At 41.1% G+C, this 23,177-nt stretch overlaps 1 protein-coding gene across 7 annotated transcripts in view; it reads left to right on the forward strand.

The window, feature by feature from the left end:
• HECW2 (HECT, C2 and WW domain containing E3 ubiquitin protein ligase 2) overlaps positions 1 to 23,177 on the forward strand; it is a 292,351-nt gene that overhangs the window by 262,370 nt on the left and 6,804 nt on the right. For all 7 annotated transcript variants that reach the window (XR_013999195.1, XM_081142782.1, XM_081142786.1 and 4 more), the window contains 7 exons: positions 3,070 to 3,222; positions 4,965 to 5,063; positions 8,398 to 8,527; positions 9,511 to 9,657; positions 10,312 to 10,426; positions 13,161 to 13,246; positions 14,263 to 14,375. Coding sequence is in view for 6 of the 7 variants with exons in the window: in XM_081142782.1 (XP_080998908.1) it covers positions 3,070 to 3,222; positions 4,965 to 5,063; positions 8,398 to 8,527; positions 9,511 to 9,657; positions 10,312 to 10,426; positions 13,161 to 13,246; positions 14,263 to 14,375 (843 nt within the window). In the remaining variant the exon portion in view is untranslated. The remainder of the gene's footprint in view (positions 1 to 3,069; positions 3,223 to 4,964; positions 5,064 to 8,397; positions 8,528 to 9,510; positions 9,658 to 10,311; positions 10,427 to 13,160; positions 13,247 to 14,262; positions 14,376 to 23,177) is intronic.

The following is a 23,177-nucleotide window of genomic DNA, read 5'->3' on the forward strand; positions in this document are numbered from 1 at the left end:
CTGGGAAGCTCGCACCGCTCACTCGGTCTCATACTTAGTTCTGACCATGCCTTGCGGTTGCGTGCACCCTAGGATTTTGTAGTCATTTTATATTTCCTTGAAGGGATCTTCACTAGAGAAGAGGATTTGTAGTAAGCCAGGTATTTTAATAAAGTTGTTTTCCTCCCACTTTCTCCTATAACAGGGATTGGCAAACTTGTGCTAGAAGGGCTAGATAGTAAATATTTTAGGCTTTGCAGGCCATGCGTTCCCTGTCCCACACACTCAACTCTGCCATCTTAGCAGAAAAGCAGCAGACAGCACATAAACAAATGGGCATGGCTGTGTGCCAATAAAACTTTATTTACAAAGCCAGGAGATGGGCCAGATTTGGCACGCAGGCCATAGTTTACCAACCCTGCCCTATAACAACATTTTTTTTTTTAGTCTTGGACGTTTAAAAAGGTACTGAGGGTAGGCTGTAAGGAGTAATGAGTATTAAAGCTGGGGTCAGGAAGCCTGTGTCGAGGCCCCAAATCTTCCACTGCCGCTTTCATTTGATGCATGTCAGTGATTTCCTTCAGCCGGAGTCTTCTCAATGAAACGAGAATATGGACAAAATCACATCTAAGATGCCTTTGACCACTGTCATTTTCTGTTTCTGGAAAGACACAGGATCTGATGAAATCCACCATCAATAGGAAATTTAGAGAAATGTTTTGCATCCACGGGGATCCAGGTAGACTGGAATCATGGACTAAATCTCACCAAGTGAAATTGAGTAGGAAAAAGTGTCGAGTCTAGTACTTAGGTTTTGAAAAAGTTCAGTGACATGCAGACAGGATGAGAGAGCCCTGGGCTACAGCCACACAGGTAAGGGGTTTGAGCTGATGACTAGCTCAGTGTGAGTCAGCCAAGTGGCTGCCCCACGGGGCAGGGTCATTTTAAGCTGCACTAGGGGAGAAAAGTGTCCAGGAAGAGAGGGCAGGAGCCCTTTCTAAGCCCCGTGCTGACCACACTTGGAAGTGCTGTGATCAGTATTTGACACTGCCACTTAGGTCAGACGTTGACACCCTGGAGAGTGTCCAGAGCAGAGGGAATTCCCAGCCCTTCCTGGAGAGGAGGTTGAAAGAAGTGGCTATGTTCAGGAGGGGGAAGGAAGCAGCAAGGGAAGGAGACCAGGGATATGAAAACTGCTAAACATAAGGGTCCTTATAGAAAATGACTTTTCAAAAAAATTGACTATCTTTAGCATCCAAATTAGTACCCAAAACATAATAGGCTCTCAAATATTTGTTGAAAGAAAGCCTCTAAGTATGTGAAGAACACTCAAGTGGAAGAAGTATTCTGCTTGTTCTTGGTGGCGTCAGAGATCAAATTAGGACAGTGGGAGGAAGCCACAGGAGGCTGCCTTGGTCTGAGCACGAGGACATGTAGTCTGTGTTTTGGTACCTGGGAGGCAGCCAGAACGCTGCTTTGGGACCCAAGGTCAATCTGAGCAGGTGATCACCGAGCCTGGTGGTCACCTGCGAGCCACATTACATTCAGCTGCCCCCGAGGGCAGTTTCTTCACGTCACCTTAAGGCCTCTTTGGGCCTGAGAGTCTGATGTGTTTGCATTTTCTGCAAACATAGGTTTCCTGTCAGCCCATACTTCTGTCTCCCAAAGTGCCATGTGTATTGGTGATGATTGAGGTGGTTTAGCTATTACACAGACTGATAGTTTTTATTTTAATATTTGTATATATCTCTTAATGCATATTAGAAAAACAAAGCTAGCACATCATAATTTCATAAATATTATATAACACAAGGCTGCACTGAAAAAGCAAGTGAATTTAAAGTTGATTTAATGAAAGATACAGTATTAAGTAAATAACATACACATATATTCAGATATGGCAAAAACTGAGAAAGTAGTTTGTGAATAGCTTAAGTCTGTTCTAAGTAAATTTTATTAAACTCTCAACTCAGACATATAAAAGTCACTTTATTTTTCTTACTAGTCTCTCAACTCCGTCTTCCACCTGTAATAGGATTCTTTTCTCTATCACACAATCCCATCACTGGACAAGACTCAGGTGATTTCCTTTAAAAAAAAATGCAGTAAGGCCAATGGAGGAAATTCCATAAGAGAAAAAACAACAGAGGGAACAAGCAGAGTCTTATAAAATTATGTCACCCCAACTTACCCGTTGCTCTCACTCCCCATTCAGTGTGCCTTCCAATCTCTGAACGCTTGTGTAAACATCTGACATAGGGTAGATGTCCTGTATATTTTTCATTTTAAACTTAACATGTCAGATTGCTTATTGCAGACTCCTCCTTACTGCATGTTTTGCTCTCGGCATTGTTGGCCACTTGTCATTCCTCAGACCTAACATAGTCATTTTTCATACTTCACTTTGACCTTGATGTGCTTGTAACTAAATGGAATTCACACTGTAGGTCAGGTGCTAGACCTCCAGCCTCTTCTCCAAATTCTTTCCTTATGAAGCTTCAGATACCCTCATTTTTCCTGTCTATAATTTTCCTTGGTGTTTTATAATTTAAAGTTCTCCCTTGAACCCTATCATTCCATTTTCTTTTGCCTCTGATCTTCCTAGGGGGTCTTGTATCTGTAAGAGCCTCTCACCGATTCGCTCAAGTCTCCTTCATCTTGCATTTCAAAATGTTTCAGAGGGACTCGGTGTCCCATGGGTGTAGGTAGCAGATGCCTCTGGTTTTACCCTGGTTTAGTACAGCTTTCTCACTGCACTCCCTTTCCTTGTAACCTTGCTCCAAAAATTTTAAATATTTACCTCCTTATGCATATTTACACAGCCAGCCTATATATTACCTGTTGTATCCATGGTCTGAAGATAGCTTTAGTTTTGGACATGCCCATATAAAACGTCCGTTTCTCTATTCTGGGTCAAGACATGGGTGAGATCAGGAATCATGATCGTTCCATTTGTTTTGGACAGTCCTGGAAAGTGGACAGTTAGACTTGTAATGAGCGTGCTATAGACCGTTGAACTCTGTAGAAAATGTGCCCAAATATAAAAAGAAAGAAAATAACTGGTGGTTCTTTTTGTGGATTTTTTTAAAGGCTGGATTACAGTGGACCTTCCAGAGAGTTTTTCTTCCTGGTGTCTAGAGAACTCTTTAACCCATATTATGGCTTATTTGAATATTCAGCCAATGACACATACACAGTACAAATAAGTCCTATGTCTGCTTTTGTGGACAATCACCATGAATGGTAAGTAATCCCCCCACCCCCAACACTTTTCTTCTGTTGATTTCTGTGATGCTCGTTTTTATAGGAATCTACATTTCTAACATTTTTTTCCTTGGAGAAAATCATATTTTCAGCGAAACATCTCATTTGACTCTTATTTTTGTTGTCAAATTATACATACAGGCAGTCTCCAAGCTAGGAATAGATTATGTTCCATGAGACCAATTTTAAGTGAGCTGGGTAGAATTCAAAAGGTTACTCCCATTGAGTGAAAGGTATGGGTGATGTTAGGTTCCCGGGGAGATCCCCAGCTCCCTCTCTGCACCTCTGGGCATCCCTTTGAGGTGGGTGAGTGAGTAGGGGAAAGTCCTGACCCAGAGGTCAGGCAGCTTCTAGAACAGCCCTTAGGAAGTGGCTAACACTGGGGGGGGGGGGGTTGCAGAGAGAATGGGGTGACCTGGGCAACTCATGGCAGAAGGGCAAGAGTATGGAGCCACAGCAGTGGCCACTGGGACCCTATTAGCCACTTGAAGTTTGTGGCCTGTGATTGCCCCTTTTTCTAATTTCTCACACAAAATCATCAAGGAAAACTGGTACAGGATTCCCGTCTGGGGGATTATTTATTCTGAAAATCCCAAATTGCACTCTTACTCAACATCCTTACATTTAAAAAAAAAAAAAAATTCCTGCATGTATAGACTTTAAATAGTATCATAATCCCCATTTGCTTGTTTCTGTTCATTTTCACTGACAGTGACCAAAAAAGAACACAAGTAGGATTCATGAAAACATTTCTTGGAGTCATGAGGTTAATATTGGTGGGTGGAGGGCATTAACTTCTCGGACTTCTTTTTCAAATTAACTTCCGTTTCGCTCCATTTTGGAGTCCTCCCAACTGTAGCTGTTGCAGTTATGCTAACATAAGTGGAAAAAAAGAAAAACAAAGCTGCCGGACATCAGTCCTAGAATGGCTGCCTAACACCAAAGTGACACGGGCCCGATAGGAGGCTCATTTACACTCTTGGAAGGCATCGGACTTTCAAAGAGCTAGAACCTTGAGTGCTTTGGAAAGAGAAAATAAGGGTACATCTCAAGTCAGCAAATCCAGTCATGACAGATATATTTAGTGAAGTTTCCAGAGTGATTCAGAATAGACTTGAGCCTTGAAATTTTAGAGAACAGAATGTCCCAGGAGGAAACTCCCACAAATGTCCACATGCATTGTTCTTGGATGGTTACAGTGATGATCAGGAGTGGAGTTTGAGAGACAGTAGGGATAGGAACTTCTCACTCTGAGACAGGGATTTTTTTCAAAAGGGAATTGCTCCTGGGTTTGTATTTGAGAAATCCTGTTAATATTCATGCAAACAAATTAGAAGAAGACAACATTTTCTCCACCACATTGGTCTCATTCTATCAAAGTCTCTTAGAAGTGGTTTGGGGACATTTCACTGACATGCTAACAGAGAATTCCTGATGGCAGTGTGGGGTGCTGTGTAGTAGTAGACGTTATTGACACAGTGTGAAGGTGGAGCAGGGTCTCTCTAAATATCAGAGTGAAACACATTTCTTCAACAAGTAGATGTGAATATTGGCCTAATGATGATATAGCCTACAGTGCATACAAACTCTCACGGACCTAGTACGCAGTTAATTGTGGACAAACTTAGACGGTCAAAGTTGGAAGGCATTTTCGAAAGCCAATAAAACTATTTAGAAACTGCTCCATGACTTGTAAGTGATCACATGCTTTTCCTTCACAGGTTCCGGTTCAGTGGTAGGATCCTGGGTCTTGCACTAATACACCAGTATTTATTGGATGCCTTCTTCACACGGCCCTTTTATAAGGCTCTTCTCAGAATGTAAGAGTATTTTTATTGCTTGTGTAATTAGCATGGAAAAATGCAATATTTTCTTTACTGGAAAGGGTTCCAATTGTTGTCATTAAACTTAATAGAGGTTTAGATTTCTGAAACAAATATAGTTTCAAATATAGTTCCTGTATTTTTCCTGCTTCTGATCCTTTGTTTCTGTCTCTGACCCAATGTCTTAGTTTTTCTGTACTTGAAATAATTTATTCTCATATGTTGCAACACATGTTTCTTAAAAACAATTGTACTTCAAATACAGCACTGGAATTCCTGTGGTATTAATGCCGATTATTAATAGAATAGCTGTGGGTTAGTCTGGGTGACTCATAGTCCCCTATCTGTTATGAGATGTACTTTATATTTTGCTTTAGGCAAACTTTCAACTGCCTCTTTGTGGTTTACATTTTTATTCTGCTTTGTTTTGTTTTTGTCTAATTTTGTTTGTTTGTTTGTTTGTTAGAGGTGGGCAGTCCTATATTTTTCATGAGACCTCCCTACACACAAGACAATAATTTATGATGGCAGATAAAAAAATTAGCATTCACAGAACTTTTCTTCATTGTTATCACAATGAAAGATTGCAATTATTGTAAAATGTAAAGCAAAACAGTGCCTGTCCTGTAATCAGTGGTAATTGACAAGGCCGAACAGGATAAGGCGGCTGTCTACGGGGGCAGTGGCTCAAACTTGCAATGAAAAAGCACAGAATGATTGCTTGGATCTGTGTAGCTCATTCCCTAAGTGAGGCTAGGTACCTGCTTTCTGTAAAATGGAAGCCTAGACCTCAAGTGAAAAGAAGGTGTTTCTAGTGGCCTCTTCAGAGGGTCAGTAGGAAGACTTATGCCATCTTCCCTTTTGGTATCTGGACAGATGAAGCCCTGGGCAGCTGAGCACTGGGCGTCTTCTGTGGTTCCCCCAGGTCATTTTGCATCTTCCCATTTCATTACCTTATTTCTCACCTCCTCATTTAAGCTTCCCGTAAGAATAGTCTATACCAACTGTTACACACCCTCAACACACTGAGCCTGGCTTCTTTCCACCAGTAGCCTATGGAAGTCTTTAAAGAACAGTTTTTAGATCCTCTCTTAATGGACCGTCTGCTGCTTCTGATACTGTTGACCACCCCTACCCCATCCATGTATCTTGAGTCTTACCTCATGGCATCCATGGCTCTGTCCTATGCCTGTCCTCTGCTGTTATGTCTCCTCTGTGGGCTTTTCCTCTGATTTTCCATTAAACCTCCGTGTTCCTGAAGCTTCCATTCTTGGCCCCCTTTTTTCTCTCTCTGTTCTCACAGGGAAATCCCTTCACCTGTTTCCTTTCCCACTGACGCTCAAATCTGCACTCTCGGTTTTGATTTCCCTTGAGTTGTGGGCTCAAGTGGCCAACATTCCACTGAATATCTTACTTGCATGTTTCACAGGCACCTCAAAATCAACGTGATTAAAACAAAACTCATCAACTTCCCCTAACCTGAAAATGTACCTTTTCCCATGTGTCCAATTACAGTTCACAGTAATATTCTCAAGTCTCTCTGGTCAGAAATCAGCAGTCCCCCTCAGACAGGAATGGCAGGTACACAACATGTGTCCCACTCTTCCCCACCTCCCACCCATTCCCATGATATAGTTCACAAATCATTTATGGTGCTTTTTCCTGCTGAACTTATTGTGCCCTCAGGAATTTTTTCACTTATAGCCCTCAAGACTGGCAATTAATCTGAGTCAACATGAATTTATTTGCCATTCCTATCTTAGATATCTTTCTTTATGCCTCCCCAGCAAACCCATTTACTAATTTCTACATTTGCCTCCTAAATAATTTTTAAATTCATCTTCTCCTCTCCATCCTTAATAACTGTGCCCTAATTAAAACCCTGGTCTTATTTTTTCCTGATTACTATGGTGGTCTACTAATTGGTCTCCACCCTTTAATAATAACCACATCTCCCCTTGTTTTAAGTAATCCGCTAGACTGTAACTTCCAGAGAAACAATTTAAAGTCATATCTCACATCTGACCGTGTTATTCCCTATCTTAAAACCCTTCAATAATTCTGAATCACCAAGCTCCTTAGAACAGTCTGCTCCCAGCTCCTAGCCTCATTCTCTGGACATTTTGTCTAGTGGTTAACTCTCTGGTCCTGCCAATATGCTTGGAGTATTTCACATATTTCATGCCTTTATGATTTGTTCATGTTCTGTCTTTTTCTTTGTCTTTTCCCCTTTTCCTCCTCTCATCCATTCTTCTTTACCTCTCTAGCTTTTAAACATCCTGCAAAATGTAATATAAGTATCATCTACACCAGAAAGCTTTCCTGAATATCTAGGTCGAAGTAAATGTCCTTCATGTTTGCTGTGAGAGCTCTCTGCACCTACCTTATCTTTTTATTTTCTAATTGGAGTGTAACATACCTATAAACAATTGCACAAATTATAAGTGTTACCCACCCTAGGCTATAACTAATCACCTTATATTAACTCATCAATTTGTGTGCCTGTCTCCCCTACTCAACCATTATGTCCTGGAGGTCAATTAGTGTTTAACAAGTAGCTATTAAGATATCTGGCACATACTTGATGCCTACTAAATGTTTAGACTAAACCAAACAACATGACCTTTGAAATTGGGCTGATGGGAGGAAATTTCAAAACAACTAAAGCAAATCAAATGTTACCACCTTATATTTACATAATAGTTACCCCACCTTCTGTAGATCCTCTCTCGGCAAGAAAAAAGAGGGGATAGCTATAGAAAACTATTACAACTGTAGAGAGATTCTGTGGCTTGCTATTTTCAGAATCAAGGAAAAAGTGAGAACCATGAAGGAAAAGGGGATATATGTAAACGTGGATCGTATCTAGTTTTAGAGGGGCTGGGGGGGGGGGGGGTGTCAAGTACAGAATAGAAACATACAAAGAATTTCTAATTAAGAGAACAATGTTTTAAGATAGTGTAACATAGCCAAAAACATACTGGACCCAAGTTGTCAAACCGAGTTCCAGTTTCTGCTATGGCATTAATTGTGGGTGACTGAGCCAATGGTCATCACTCTTTATACCTTCAGCTCTGTGTCTCCAAAAGAAAGGTCAGACTGAGTGATTCCTAAGGTATTTTATAAATATCCAGGATTTTTAAATTGTATACCAAATTTCTGAATCATTTCACTGATTTGGTTACTGAATTTGACTTAAAACATTTCAGAAATCAGTGCCTATTTAGTTATTCTTATTCTTGTCTTTAGTTCTTCATTTCTTTCCTCATGACTCTGGGTGTTTGCTATTCGCTATGCCCACATATCTATTTCTATCTGTTTGTCATCTTAGTCTGTGTGACCTGAGTGACCTAGAATACCTGGATGAAGAATTCCACCAGAGCCTGCAGTGGATGAAAGACAATGACATCCATGACATCCTGGACCTCACGTTCACTGTAAACGAAGAAGTTTTTGGGCAGGTCTGTGTACGCGAGTAACTGGTGACTACGTGTGGTAACTGGAGGCTGTTGGTCGGTGAAGAATTAATTCAGTGGCTAAGATCAGATGCTTATTTATCTGTGGCTTTTTGGGTGGTTTAAACCCAGGTTTGTGTACAGTTACAATAATCTTGGTTGCAAAGATTATTCTAATGCCAACTGCTGATGAAGATGTTCTAATTTACAGGTTGTGATTATTATTTGTGTGTTGTAAGCAATGTTCTTTTTATTTCCAACGAAAATATCCACATAAGATATTAGAATGTGCCTTTTTAAAAGTCCACGCTACCCCAGAGTTGAATGTTAAAATACTTAATTGGCATTTGCATTTAACTCTCATTCATATTTTAGAACTGAAATTGATTATTTTGAAGCTAAGGAAAAGTAAACAATATTTTGGTGAAAGTTTGAAAACATGTTGGGTGGTTTTTTTTTAAGAATGTGAATGGAAAAGTTGCTTAGATTTCTTTCAGAAATTGTATACTAGTTCATAAGTAATATCCTTACTTAGACATTAATATTTGGTTGCTTTCCTGAATTTTGTGTTTTGGAAAAGAAGTTCTCAATTTAACATTCACTTGAATGTAATTCTGTTTCCTTAAAGTCAATCTTTACTTAAATATGGGCTTTCTATATGCGGTTGATTCTAGACCCTAAAGGAATTCATGAAAATGTGTTTTTGTCAAATATTCGAATAGCCATGGGCCAGAATCTGGAACCAATTTATCATCATTTAAAAGGCTTATCTGGTTAGTCAGGATTTTTAAAACTTAACCTTCAGCACTTGCAATATATATGTATTTTTAACCACTGAGGCTTCAGACGCCCGCTCAGTGCCCGTTTTCCACTGAACTCTGGCATGTGCCTGGGCTCCGTGCTGGCCCCTCACGCCAGCTCGCGGCAGAGCATTCGTGTACCCTCGAGGGCGCTGCTTTACTGGCAGTCCTTTTGCTTTTTAATCCCAGATCACCGAACGAGAGTTAAAACCAGGGGGTGCCAATATCCCGGTCACGGAGAAGAACAAAAAGGAATACATCGAGAGGATGGTGAAGTGGAGGATCGAGAGGGGCGTCGTGCAGCAGACGGAGAGCTTGGTGCGCGGCTTCTACGAGGTAGAGACTGCCAGCAGGGTGTGGTTCTGCAGGCCGATGGCAGCAGCCCATCTTCCTGTGACTTATATGTGCGCTATGTCTCCATTTTTCTTTTGCTACATTTACTGGTGCTCTTTCCATTTAGAAACTCCAATGTTTTATCCTGCACGTTTCAAGAGCGCACACAGAAAGCTTAATGCCCTGTTACAAGAAATCGTTGACATAAAATGACCTAAATTCAAATAGCATTTGACAATTTAATGACCACTGATAACATTTAAGACATGCATCTTACTCATGCTTAGATACAGATAGTCAAATCTCATACTTGAGATTTGAAATGATTGTATCTAAGGGTCTGAATAGTTGTTACAAGTATTCCATGTGGCTTTTTCTGTAGGAGCCCTGGATCTTTTTCAGAAGAGACGGACAAACTGGGTTAATCAGTGCTCAGTTATAAAACAAAAATTCTGTTGAGGGAAATCTTGTCGACCTTGTAGTAAAAAAATACCTTATACTTGTTGAGAGCTTTGCAGTTTTTAAAGTGCCTACACAGAGTGTACCCACAGTATTCCCCAAATTCTTTGTGGCCCCTTCTCTGACGCCCGGGGCTTAGCTGTAGCTGGGCCTCCTCTGGGTGCTTAAGCCATGCCCTGTATTCTTTTTGTTCCACAGGTGGTGGATGCCAGGCTGGTGTCCGTTTTCGATGCAAGAGAGCTGGAACTGGTCATCGCGGGCACCGCGGAAATAGACCTGAGTGATTGGAGAAACAACACAGAATATAGAGGAGGTGAAGTTTCGTTTATAGATGGCTGGATTTTAAATTGGAAATTAAAGGGAGGCGGATGGTTCAGCGTGCTGGTCTGCATCCAGGACAGGCACAAACACTTGCACTCTAATCATAGGTCTCCTGCAGCCTCCTTTGAGACCTTGGGCTAGGTACATTCCCTTCTTCTCCTGGTTACCTCATCTGTCAACTGGAGGAAGGACTGTTTACGCACCGTCTAAGGATGTCATAACACTTAATTGTTGGTGAAGAAATGTGACCATAAGAACACTAATTAATTGTTTTATGGGGTTGGTAGTGAAGCACCAGGGAGCTCAAACGCCACCTATATTCTACCTTCATTCTAAAACGTGAAGAGGCACACCCTCTGCGCTTCCTGATGAACACAGTTTTCCTACATTTAATTGAACTACTTACCAGTTGTAATTTACATTTGAAACACATGAATGGAACAAGACATGGTTCTCAAAATTCAAGTAGTTTATTGAACAAGCCCTTCTACATTCAAGCATTAAGTTCAACTGAAAAGGAAACTGCTGTAAGATTGGTTAAAAACTGCACTATGTACCACTCCACCAAATGGGAAGGCTTAGAAGTGGCATTTATATAGAGCAGTACAAGTTCTCAATTATAATTGGGATCAAAGCCATTTAAATGTGCTGAATCAGTCAGTATACTTTGAAAGGGACCTGATGGTAACCCAGAGTTAGAGTTGTATCCAGTAACTTCAAGCAAAGAAATACATTTCCTGAAATTTATTGCACTGTTATAAGTCCTTGGAAAGTCGTGACAAACAGCAGTTGTTTTTGTTTAGGTTTTGGTTTTGGTTGTAGTTTCTTAACTCAGAATGCAAGAGGTTAGCGCTGGTTCTGAACTTGGAGAGTGAAACATGCAAACTTTCAGTCACTGAGTTCATCACTGAACCGCTCTACAGTTGTCTGTCCATTGAAACAGAGATTTAAAAAACAATCTTAAAAGTTCAGAGTGAAAAATAACATTTGCTAAATTGCCTTTGTTTTGGCCTGTGCTGGGCTCTTCCCGCTCATTACGCAGCCCTGGGCTGTCTTTGCTCCCCACTTTTTCTGAAAGGCAGGATTAAATTGCAGTTTCCATTGCTGCTATTTCCATAATAAGTCTTTTCCAGTTGGCCCAAAGTATAACCCATATATGGCCTTGGTTATTATAACTTGGTTAATCAAATTGCTTTCACTAACTAGAACACAGTTTCTCCAACTTCTAAATAACTCACATCTCACCATAAATATTATTAGCTCATTCCTCCACCCCAGGTGATTCTAATAGCAATACCATTAATCAAATCAGCCATTTTGTATTTACACAGTATACACTTTTATTCACAGTGTATGACTAATCAAGTACCTATTTCTATGGTTATTATAAATCTTATCAAGTGAAATCCTTGGGAGGCGAGTGCTGGGGGTAGGGATGGGGCAGGAAAAGGGCAAGACGCCCAGCTGCCATGCTCGCGAACCCAACTGGTTGGCACTGCAAGAAGAGGTGGCTTCCTGACACTCGCCATATGTCCATGAGGCAGCTGTTTATAGAGGATACAATGAGACACTTCTGCTCCGCCTTCTCCAAAAGGTTTGGCACAAACAGCAAAGGAGAGGCAGAAAAGGGCTGATTCATAAGGTCAGAAAACGTTAAAGCTGTAAAGAGCCAATGTCTTATTTTATAGATGAGAAAGCTCTCTGCTCAGCACCAAATAGCTAGTCTCTGCCAAAGGGTGCACATGGAGCCTATGTATCACAGTGTCCAGTCTAGTTTAATTTTTCCTTCACTTGATTCCTTCTGCAAAGGTCACTAAGCACAGCTGATCTAATAGCAAACAGTGAGGAAGGAGTCCCCCAAATCCTACAACCACTGAAACATGGGAGGACCCACCTTCCGTTTCAGACTTCCTTCTTCTAACTCAGAATTGGAGCAGCTTTATGCAAATTGAATATGTCAGTTAATTGGTTTGAACCACTAATTGTACCTTAATTCTGTTGGCCTTCTCTCTGAATTTAATTTTTCTTCATTGAAAGGTTTGAAATCCACAACTACTTCCTTAATCCACCCATGGGATGATACTTTTAACATTTTATTAAATTCTACTTAAGTATGGAATAAAAGTAAAATTTAGGTTGATTATTTGGGATTTATTAGGTGAAGAAATTAAAGTAATACAATTGCTTTTCCTTTTTTGTTAAGTAATTTGATTTCAAAATATGAACATTGTATGTAGTTTTAAGATAGTTTGCAATTGTGTATTAATTTGTATGATTGTTTGATGTGTCTCTCCTTTACCAGAAGCTCTGTGAGGGTCTGTTTTCTTTGCCACTGGACCCCTAAGCTTTGTACAGTGCTTGGCATAGTGATACTCAAAAATTATTTCTTAAATGAATGACCAAAAGAGTTAAGCATTTCCAGTAACAGCGATTATATTTTTCAGAAGTGATATAGTTAAAGAAACTCATTTTTTTTTTCTCTCCACTAACTTTATTTAGTGACCACTCTACGGAAACAGAGGCCTCTTGGTTTCATTTAGTGTTGTTTTTATTTGACTTTTGACACTCATACAATCATGTTTACAGTGTTATTCCTTAGTCTTAATTTATAAACAACCTAAAAAGTCCAAGATGATGACATATGTCTGGGGGTTTTTGTCAATGTGTCGTGGTGCTTTAAGATAGAAAAGTCAAAGTAATATAGGCTTTTGTGATTGGTTTGGTAGGATATCATGACAATCATATTGTAATTCGGTGGTTCTGGGCTGCAGTGGAAAGATTCAACAATGAGCAACGACTAAGGTTGTTACAGGTAAGACGCCATTGTTTAACCTTTTTAATGCATTAATATAATCATTGTTGGAATTGCATATTTTTAATAATTGCTAAGTATACCCAATAAATACATCCCATGTTAATGTGCAAATGTGGGACACAGTTTCGAGACTCTTGGGATTGCCCGGTTCTTTGGCTCCATCGCTGTGCACAGCATCCCTGACCACGTCCAAGCGTTTCATTAGAGTTGTGAGGAAGCACCACGTCCAGTTCAGGAATCTCAGGAACAGCATCTGCCTTCAGGGCAGCGTGGCCCTTTCAGAAGGAGGTCCCCGGGTACTCTGCAGGCCAGCATCCTTAGCAACAGATGATCTTCACTCGGTCCCTTAAGAAGTGACCCAGTTCCTTGATAAAGAGTCCTTTCTACTCCTCCATCTAACTTTCAACAAATTCGAGATAACAATGAAGTTCAAGAACACTGGAAAAACTAACTCATTTTCTTGTGGTGTTTATAGTTACACAGGGCAATTGCTGGTTGGTTATAGCTAAAGAAATATCGGGCATGAGGGAGTCTTCTGAATGCTCAGAGCCTTTCAAGTACGTTGGGTCTTGGCTCCTTTGGATCAAGCATCTGCCCCTCAAATTTGCAAACCCAGAAATTCTTTTTTTTTTCCTTTTGTTGTCATTTTTTTAAAAATTCACGACAGATTGATCAGGGACTGTTGCTGATAGATTAATTGATACACCCACTTCATTAATCTACAATGGGAGCTACACCTGGTTTAAGCTTCTGAGCTGGTCAGCTGTACAGAGGCTTTATCTTCTCAAGCCCTCCACATCCCCTTTCCCTTTATAATGCACCGTCCTTGCTCGGTTCTCTGACAGAGTCCCCATGTTATGGTTATGGCACACCTCTAAAGCTTTGTCTTGAAGCTTCCCCGCAGCGAGCAGCTCGCTGCCCTGCCCGGGAGCTCTGCCTGTGAATGACACCTTGCCTGCCTTGGCAGCTGGTCTCGTGGCTTCACCTCTCCTTCTGTTTTCTTGGGTTGGTAGTTCGTAACAGGCACGTCCAGCATTCCCTATGAAGGATTTGCTTCTCTCCGAGGAAGTAATGGCCCAAGAAGGTTCTGTGTGGAAAAATGGGGGAAAATCACCGCACTTCCCAGGTAAAGTGGAAAACAATATTTCTTTACTGTCACTACATTGTTCTAGAAGTTATGTATATATTAATTACTGTTTTGTGTTAAAAGTTCGGGAGAGTAGGAAAAGCTTTTAGAATAAACTTATTTCATTTGCTGATTTACCTTTCTAGATGACGGGGGTAAAGATCTTCCTGGTCATAGTTAATATACATACATATCTTAAAATACAAAATGCAACAAAACCAAAGCATTTGTTAGCTTTAGCAAAGCAATGTTGGTCATCATACTGTGGTTTCTTATGACTGTGGCTCTAACTTAGATGGTTCCAGAAACTCTGGTTTTAAGTTTCTGTTAATAACTATTTAGAATCCCTTCACTCAAAATTACCCTTGTGGCTTCTAAAGAATATTAAATCACGTGAATGTGCTATCTTCCTCCTTAGCTTCTTTCATCCATGCCTTAATTCCGTGGGCATGCTCTCTGCGTTGCATTCTCATTCATAACAAGATGGCACATTTCTTTGGAGTGGAAGAAAGTAGCTTTACTGTTGCTGCTAATATATGTAAGACTCAAAAAAAGTTTGGGGTTGAATAACTGGAGCTGGAGCAAAAGAAAAGGAGGGAACCAATAAACAAAGGCAGAATGGAGAAGAGTTGGTTTTAGAGCTCCTTTCTCCAATCAGCGGTAATAATGTAGAATTTTTGAGGTAAAAGGACCTCAGATTGCCTCTCATTTTACTGCCAATAAAACTGTAATCTGGGGAGGTTGAATGATCTTCCCACGATGTCATCCTGAGTTTCTTTATGTACAAACTACTTTAAGGAGCCTGTTAACAAGACTTTCTTAGCAACTGCAAAAGTCTACTTTTTGAGAATTATGTTCTAAGCATCAACACGTGAGGAAAGGAGTGCTGAAAAACAGATGCAGAGAGCAAGGAGTAGTGCAAGCCCGGGGCTGGCCCGAGCTCCCTCAGTCACCTCGGGTGCATCTCAACCTGTGAGCAGAGGCACTACCCTGCAACACCTATTACCTGGCATACCTGATGTTCCAAACTTGGCAGACTATAATTTCATTATTTAAAGAATTATTCTGTTTTATTTATGTCTGAGTCATGTTCTTTTTTCCCTTAAGCTCATATTTGTATATCTAAAAGCAGATACAAAAGTAGAGCCTTTCGCCCTTTGGAGAAGCTCAGGCATGAGCATCAAGGAGGCAGGAAAGGGTGGATCGATTGTGTCCCTTTGTCTTAAAATCTGTTTTTGTAAAGATCTACTTTTGTAAAGCGGATGGAACAAACTGTAACAAGAAGCAGATAGACCGGTTGTTCACAATGAATCACTACAGTTTTCACTAACACTGGTGAGCAGAGAGAGGCAATTTAGTATAGACATGAAGCTGGAGCTTCAGAGAGACTGGGCTCTATTATCCCAGTTCTCTTCTTATCCGCAGTGGGTAAGTTGCTTGGAGAAGTTGCTTAATCTTTCTGAGCCTCTGTTTCCTCATCTTCCTTGTAGGTTGGTAGTTCTGAGGATTAAGTGAAATCATTCATCTAAAACATGTACTGCTGACCTTGGCCCTGAATAAGCATCCAGTTAATGGCTGATAGCTGCCTCTATGATTTCTGTCACCATCATCTGTAATGTACAGGGTGTCCAAAAAAATGTACATACACTTATTATACATTATTAATTCCAATGTGTTAAATCTGAAATGAAAGAAACATCAACTGAGCTATCAGCTGTTGAAGTATGTATATGTTTTTTTGGGACACCCTGTATATCACGCAGTAGCGAAATGGAGAAAGCACAGGGTTGGGAGTTAGAAGACCCCTGTTCTCGTCCCACCTCTGCCACCAGCTAACTCTTGGACCCAGAAGATCACTTGATCTCTGGACCTCAGTTTCCTTTGCTGTAAAAGGCCAGGGAGGGGGTGGTATATTAGGTTTGGTTGAGCAAGAAGTAACATCAACTGATTGTTGAAGAATCTTGGGGGTTGGGCTGGATTAATTCACTTTTTTACTTCCCCCAGGAGCTCCAGGAAGTTCATGTGCTGACTCATTACAAACAGTGGTGTTCTTCAGTGTCGTTGCGTACACACAGTTGGGCAACAGATGTGGTGTTTCTTCCTTTCTTTATTATGAACTAAGGCTGGTACTAGATTCTTAGTCTTACCCAGATTATAAAATCACATAAATAAAAATAATATGAGGCACATCAGGAGAGCAGTCTATGGTCATACTCTGTCTATTACAAGCCCTAACTTTTCAGGTCTCATAGGAGGAAAGAGCTGCTTGGCTATTCTAGTTCACATTAGTCTACTTATGAAACCTAGTTAACAGGCATGACAGCCAATCCGAGCGCTGTGATACACTGGCTATCTGATCCTAAGCAAGAGCCCAGATCCATCCCTGATGAGTAAGAATAACAATGCTGCTCAAAGAGTACTTGTGATGGTGAGATAACATGTATGTCAGTCCTCAGGGATAGCAGGTTTTCTTTGATCTTTTTAACCTTTAATCCTGAATCTTCTACAAGCCACCATACTCCTATATTAAAATGTGCTCCACAGAAAAAGGACATTTGCAGAAAAAAGTAAAAAGAAGAACCTGTTTATCAGAAATGGTTTCTTGACTGATAACATTGTGATTACCCTTTATGAAATGTGGGGTGTTACTTAGGTGCAAAAAAGATCTGTAAGATTGGCCCTGGTCTAAAGAGTTTGTCTTATACGGCTGAGTCCATTTCTCCTACAGTCGGAACAGATGCACCGGAGCCTTTTTTCCTGTAGTTTCCTGATAGACTTTAGTTGCAGAACTGAAGGGCTGGTTTCTCTCAAGCTGGTCAACCCCAATGTATTTCTTTGACTTGTTAGTGAGGTGATGTTTATTTAAAACGTAACATTGTACATAGTGGAGACAGAATGGATGGATTTCCTTCTTGCTTAAAAAAATCTGCTCTCTGAGAGGTCTGGCATCATCCAAGCATGGGAGGCTGTGCCCTGGAAAGCTGGAGTGGATGTCAGGGATGAGGGCAGGCAGTCCTGGCAGACTGGGGGGCATCTTAGTCTCTCTAGACATGAATGACTGAGGGCCTTTCAGCTCAAACAAATGTGAGTCTCACCTTCTCTCAGGTTTCCTAGTCCCACTTTGCAGTAGCAGTGAACATAGCACTATTCACCATGTGGCCAAGCAGTGTCATAGACGGTCATCTCTGAAGCCAGTGCAAGTTGAATCCAGGGCCCTTTTTTCTCTCTTGTGGTAATAAAGTAACTGGAGACCCAGATGATAAATAACGATGGAGCAGATGGCTGTCTCCATAGAGGCTTATAGCCCGAACACATCCCTGCACTTCCTCTGCTGTGTGGTGGTCGGTGGTTCGCTCTGAGTTTTGCGTTTCTGCAGATTTCCTAACCCCCAGTGTCCTGATCAGCTTGTGGGACACTGAATTCACTTTATGGAAATTGCTCTTAAATATTCCAAAAAGCAGGCTGCTAACATGCTAGCCTGGAAAATGCAGGGCCAGTCCTCTCCCTCAGCGCGGTATAGAGTTTATGTTCATCTCTGACGTTCTTGCCAAGTACGATAACAGGAGAGTTGGAGAGCTTCAATCATGCTGTTCTTTTTAATGTCATGTTGGTTTTGCCAGGGGGAGGAAACATGAAATGTTTTAAATGGCTGTGTCTGGAGGTTATGATGAATGAAATGCTGACCCAAATTAAGTAATAAGAAGCTAGAGTTAATTATGAAATGGGTGGTATCTCAGGGATATGGTTTTTCTAGTGGAATAGAACTTAAAAAGATAAAATTATTTTTTAAAGATAAAAGACAACTTTTTTTCAATTTTAAAACTCTGCTTTTTATTCTTACAAAAAGGAAACTTTTCACACAAAAAATGCCAAGAAGTTTTATATATATATATATATATAATTTCGAAAGTCCACTACCAAGGTAACCTCTACACATTTTGAAGTGTATCTTTTCACTCACTTCTATACACACACACACAAGTTAAAAACAAAAATACAGTCATACGGCCTATACTGTTTGTAACCTCTTCATGTTTACCAAATATCCCTAATCATGAACACCTTTCCATGTCATCAATAATTCAGTTTTTTCCTCCTCAGTACAGAGAGCATTGTCTACTATCAAACTGAGCTATCAGCTAGGAAATGGAAAAATAACAGGAGTCCTGTAATATAGTGTCACTTTCTTTAATTAAAAAAAAAGTTTCAGAACAAGAGATGGGCACTGGAAGGACCCCTTGGTGCCTTGTCTTTTCTGTTGTTGCCTTGAGGCACCCCCTTGGTCTTTCCAGTTCCCACCACCTGCTGGTCAGCTGAGGTGCATTGTGGTCTGGGAGGAAATTGGGAGAAGATTCTCATATATAGTCTGCTCAGTAGTTGAATCTCTGACATCAGGTCCTCTTTGACTCTTTTCCCCTCTTCCCTCTCATTCAGTTCTTACTGTCTGACAAGAATATTATAAGTTTTTACTCTTTTCTGATGTTGAATCAGCATGTGCTAGCAAAACTGTGTTAGTGATGTGTAGTAATAGTACCTTACTAAAAATCTTTTAATGTGCTGTACCTTTTAGATTGGTCTTTACTTTGGGAAATGGGTAAAATGATCGCTAAAACATACAGTCTCTAAAAGGGGACTCATCAGTGACTAATGTAAAAAGTGGAGCTACTGAACATATTTGTGATTATGCAATGGAATGAGAGAAATTTTAATTGCTACAAGCAACAGACAATAGGATAGTCCAAGTTGAAATGACTAATGGTCCTTGAGAGCTGTTTCAGAAGTCTTATTTTAAAGTGCATATTTGTGAGTGACAAACATTACAGTTCTTAAGGAGTGGTTATCCCCCTTTCCTTGGCCTCAAGAGCAAAAACTAGTTTGGGCCCATCCCTTCCCACCTTCATCAGCACCTCTACTACATCAGCGCCTCTCGCCTGGACCACTGCAGCAGCCTGCTGGCTAACCTTGCGCTCCTGTTTAGACATCCTGAAGTTCATTCCGTGCCCAGCAACCAGAGGGATCTGAAATCTCAAGATCACTCCCTCCCTTGCTTATACCTTCCAGTGTCCTAGAATGAAATCCAGACTCCTTGCTAAAGATTGCTTGGTAGGTGGCCTGGTCTGACCTATACTCCAACCTCAATGCATAAACTCTCCCTCCACCTGCCACCAGGCACCAGCCTCTTTCCTGCTGTTCTTCAACATGCCAAACTCAGTTCTGCCTCAAGACTGGAACTTGATGCCTGAACTCTTTCCTGCTGGTTCTTTACCTGGCTGGCTCTTTCTCACCCCCAAGGTCTTAGCTGAGACATGATCTGCTCAGAAAGGTCCCCCAGGCTTCTGCCCCAAGCGCACCAGTCACTCTCTCACACCTTAGTTTCTTCCTAGGACTTACCCCAATTCAGTCATTGTGTTTCATTATTGGTTTACTTGTTGATAGTCTATCTTCCCCTCTAGGATAGTCTATTTTCCCCTCAAGGTCCCTATGAGAACAGGGACCTTGTTTGAATTGAATGTGGTTTGCCCCCAGTGCTGAGTCCTAGCACATAATTCACACTCAGTGAATATTGTTTTTCTTAAACTAGCAGTGACTCTCACCACTCCGGACAAGATATGCCAAAGTCACTTTCGTATCTCTCTATCCTTATCTGAACAATTGGGATAGATACTAGTAATTACATTACAAAATTATTTTGAAAATTAACACGTGCAAAGTGCTTAAGATGATGCCTAACACATTCAGTAAATTTAGTCCTTGTTTTTATTATCCCTAATACCCAGCCTTCAGAGCTGGCGTGGAGTTTCACAGTCTTTAGGTGTGCAAGAAATGTGCTTTATCCACCCAGGCTATTTCTCGTCCTGGAACCGTTCCTTACTGGGTTTTCTTCTGTTGACTTTAATTTCTTACATTTAAAAAGTATGTACTCTTCCTCTTTTCCCAGGGCCAACCACAGGTGAAGAAGTTATCTGCTTATAATAAATAGTTTGAGGAGTTTCTTCTCCCAGTTATCTCTGGATGCAGGAATTCCCACTGTAGGAAGGTTCCAAACTTTATAGACCCTGGTGCATTTTAACCAAGGTGACTTAATGAGACCTTAAAATTAGACATTAATTTTAATTAGAATTATTAAAGGCTCTAATGAGCCTTTAGATATTCATCATACATTTACTATGTGCAAAATCCTTGTGGGAGATATAAATTGATCTGTTCCTGTGGACCACAAAGAGAGAAGTAATAGATATTTAAATGAACAGATAACCAGCATCATTGCCACCAAATGGTCTATGACAAATTAGTGAGTGTAGTAACTGCTGTAGAATCCCTTTTCATTGATTTGCATTTACTGAACACCTGGTGAGGGGCAGGGGTTGGACTGTGCCACCATGGGTTACACAGATGTTTGTGAATAGCCTTAGCAGGAATTCCTGCTCTAAATCTCATGGCTGAAGAAAGTGTTAATGGGGATAGGAGAGAAATTTTGAACATTTAAAAGTCCTAACAGTAGTTATACCTTTATTTGTGTTAATGAATCTCCTTAGGCTAACAAAACAATCACTGGATTACTTTAATTGAATTTTGTCACTGTGTAATTGGTAACTTTGGATTTCTCATGTTGATTATAAGCTCTGAATCCATAGTCCACCCCCTCCCCATTTCCTGTCTTGATTAATGGCGCCTCTTCCATATCACTCTCCACACCCAGTCGCTAGCTCCCTTTCATTGGTGGGATAAATGGAAAAGGTCTTTGCATGAAGACATTTCGCTTCCTGATGTGGCCCTGCCTCCTCATTTGCTTCAGGTCCAGCCCTGGCTCCTGTCACTCAAGCTCTTGCATGTCTCAGGTTTCCTGATGATGCAATGCCTCCTCACACTTCCCGTCTGTGCTGGGAGCATTCTCCCTGTGGATCCAGAAAAAGCCTACACAACTACAGAGCCTTCAGAGCCTGGCACAGCAGACTCTGCAGGGCAGAGGAACTCACTGTGTTGTAATCGTATGCAGGGCCCCGGTGAATCTTTGGGGTCAGTTAGACAGAGGTATCCAGTTGCCTGGAGAAAGGCAGCCCTGGGCTAGGTAGGGCTCCTGGTTTGGTGAGCAGAGCCGAAGGGAGGCTGGATTCGAGCGCCTGCTCGCCGCAGCCAGGCCCTGAGCACAGAGCACAGGATGCGCGGCATTTCGGGGTCCCATGTGTCTGTGTGTTGCTGCCTGAGTGTAAACTCCTTGTAGGCAGAAACCAGACGATACAGTCCTCCTTGTCTCCGGGCGACAGCCCAGCGCCTGGCGTGCAGGGTGAGCTCAGTAAGTATTCGTTCAGTGAATGAGGGAGTAAATGAAATGTAATGGAATTGAAAAATTAACGTTTACTCATCGGGGCTTTTGTATGGGAACGACAGGCTTTCAAAATATGGAACCTTTCGGGGGGAAGTAATAAAAGAAGTTCTACAGGTGAAAGAGCTCGGGTGCTGCGTGAGCACTCATTGGGCCCTGAGTTAGGAGGCTCTGGAGAGCCCCAAGTAGGCCCCGTGCTCCCCTCCACAGCCCAGCTCCCGGCCCCTCTGCTCCTCCCCGAATACCCTGCTGGGTAGAGCTGCAGGCCCCCTCATGGCCTTAGGGGAAGCCTGGGGCAAAACAGATATGTACAATTTTGACCTGACAAGTCAGTTGGGTCAGGAATCCTCACATTTCCAGACAAATCTTGACATTATAAAGTGGTATGTTCCAAGATCCCTTAGGAATTTTCAGGAATGCTTTTAATCGCTTGATGAAGAGGCGGGAATAGGAGAAGGAAACTGAAATGGGAAGAAGTAGGCACCACTGACAGCTGAGAAAAAGAGAGTGTTGACAAAACACTTTCTAAATTACATTGCAAATAAAAAGGATTTCTTAGATTCAAATACATTTTATTTCTAGGACAGCATTTTCTAGATGAAATGAGGCTCATGGTTTTCTCTTTTTTTCTCTCTCAACTTAAAATCCTGACTATAATTTTTTTCTTCATCTTATATTTTGAGTCCTTATAAGGTACCAAAAATCAGTTCTGAGAAAATGGGGACTAAATTAATAAATAAGTACAGACAGAGAGAGAGAGAAATACACTAATCAGTGAATCAATCTAGGAAAACTTGGTTGCAACTGTGATACTTTGGCTCCCTGCATATGGATAATTGACTTGTCTATCTATAGGAAAGAAGAGGGGGTAAGAATGTGACCTCCTGGTTAACATTTGAAGAATCCAGAAAGCACCAAGAGATCTATTAAGTCAGACCAGATGTCTGGGGGGCTTTTAAATCTTCTTTATATTGATGCCAGCATGATTTCCCAAAGATGGGTTCAGGCCTGCCCTCCTCGAGTGGTTCTGGCTGCATAGATCAAAATGAGGTAAACTCATTATAGACTTAGTGTGGCTGGCTTTGAAAGATTTGAAAAATGTCCTTTTGTGGAGACTGAATAACTGGATGTACTTTTGCTGCCAATATCAACATGGTCCAAGGGCCCTCCTGTTATTTTCTGCTGGAGTTTTCTTAGGACACGGAATGGGGCGGGAGAGGGGGTGTGAAAAGCCTCAGAGGATTGTGTTTTGTTTTGCTTTTTTTTTTTCCTTCCTGTTTTTGGCTCATACAGCAAGTCGATGGTAAATATTGGGCAATTTACTTAACCACACTATTCCTCAATTTCCTTATTAGCAATGCTGTCTTGTTTATAAGGAGTTTTGAAATTTTTGCAAGCACACAGAATGCTGGTGTGGATAACCAGCGTAGATATCTTATTTCTAATCCACTTGATGTCTCTCCATAGTAGAGACCTAC

This window comes from Miniopterus schreibersii (assembly GCF_964146895.1).
Source record: "Miniopterus schreibersii genome assembly, chromosome: 7".
Taxonomy (NCBI): domain Eukaryota; kingdom Metazoa; phylum Chordata; class Mammalia; order Chiroptera; family Miniopteridae; genus Miniopterus; species Miniopterus schreibersii.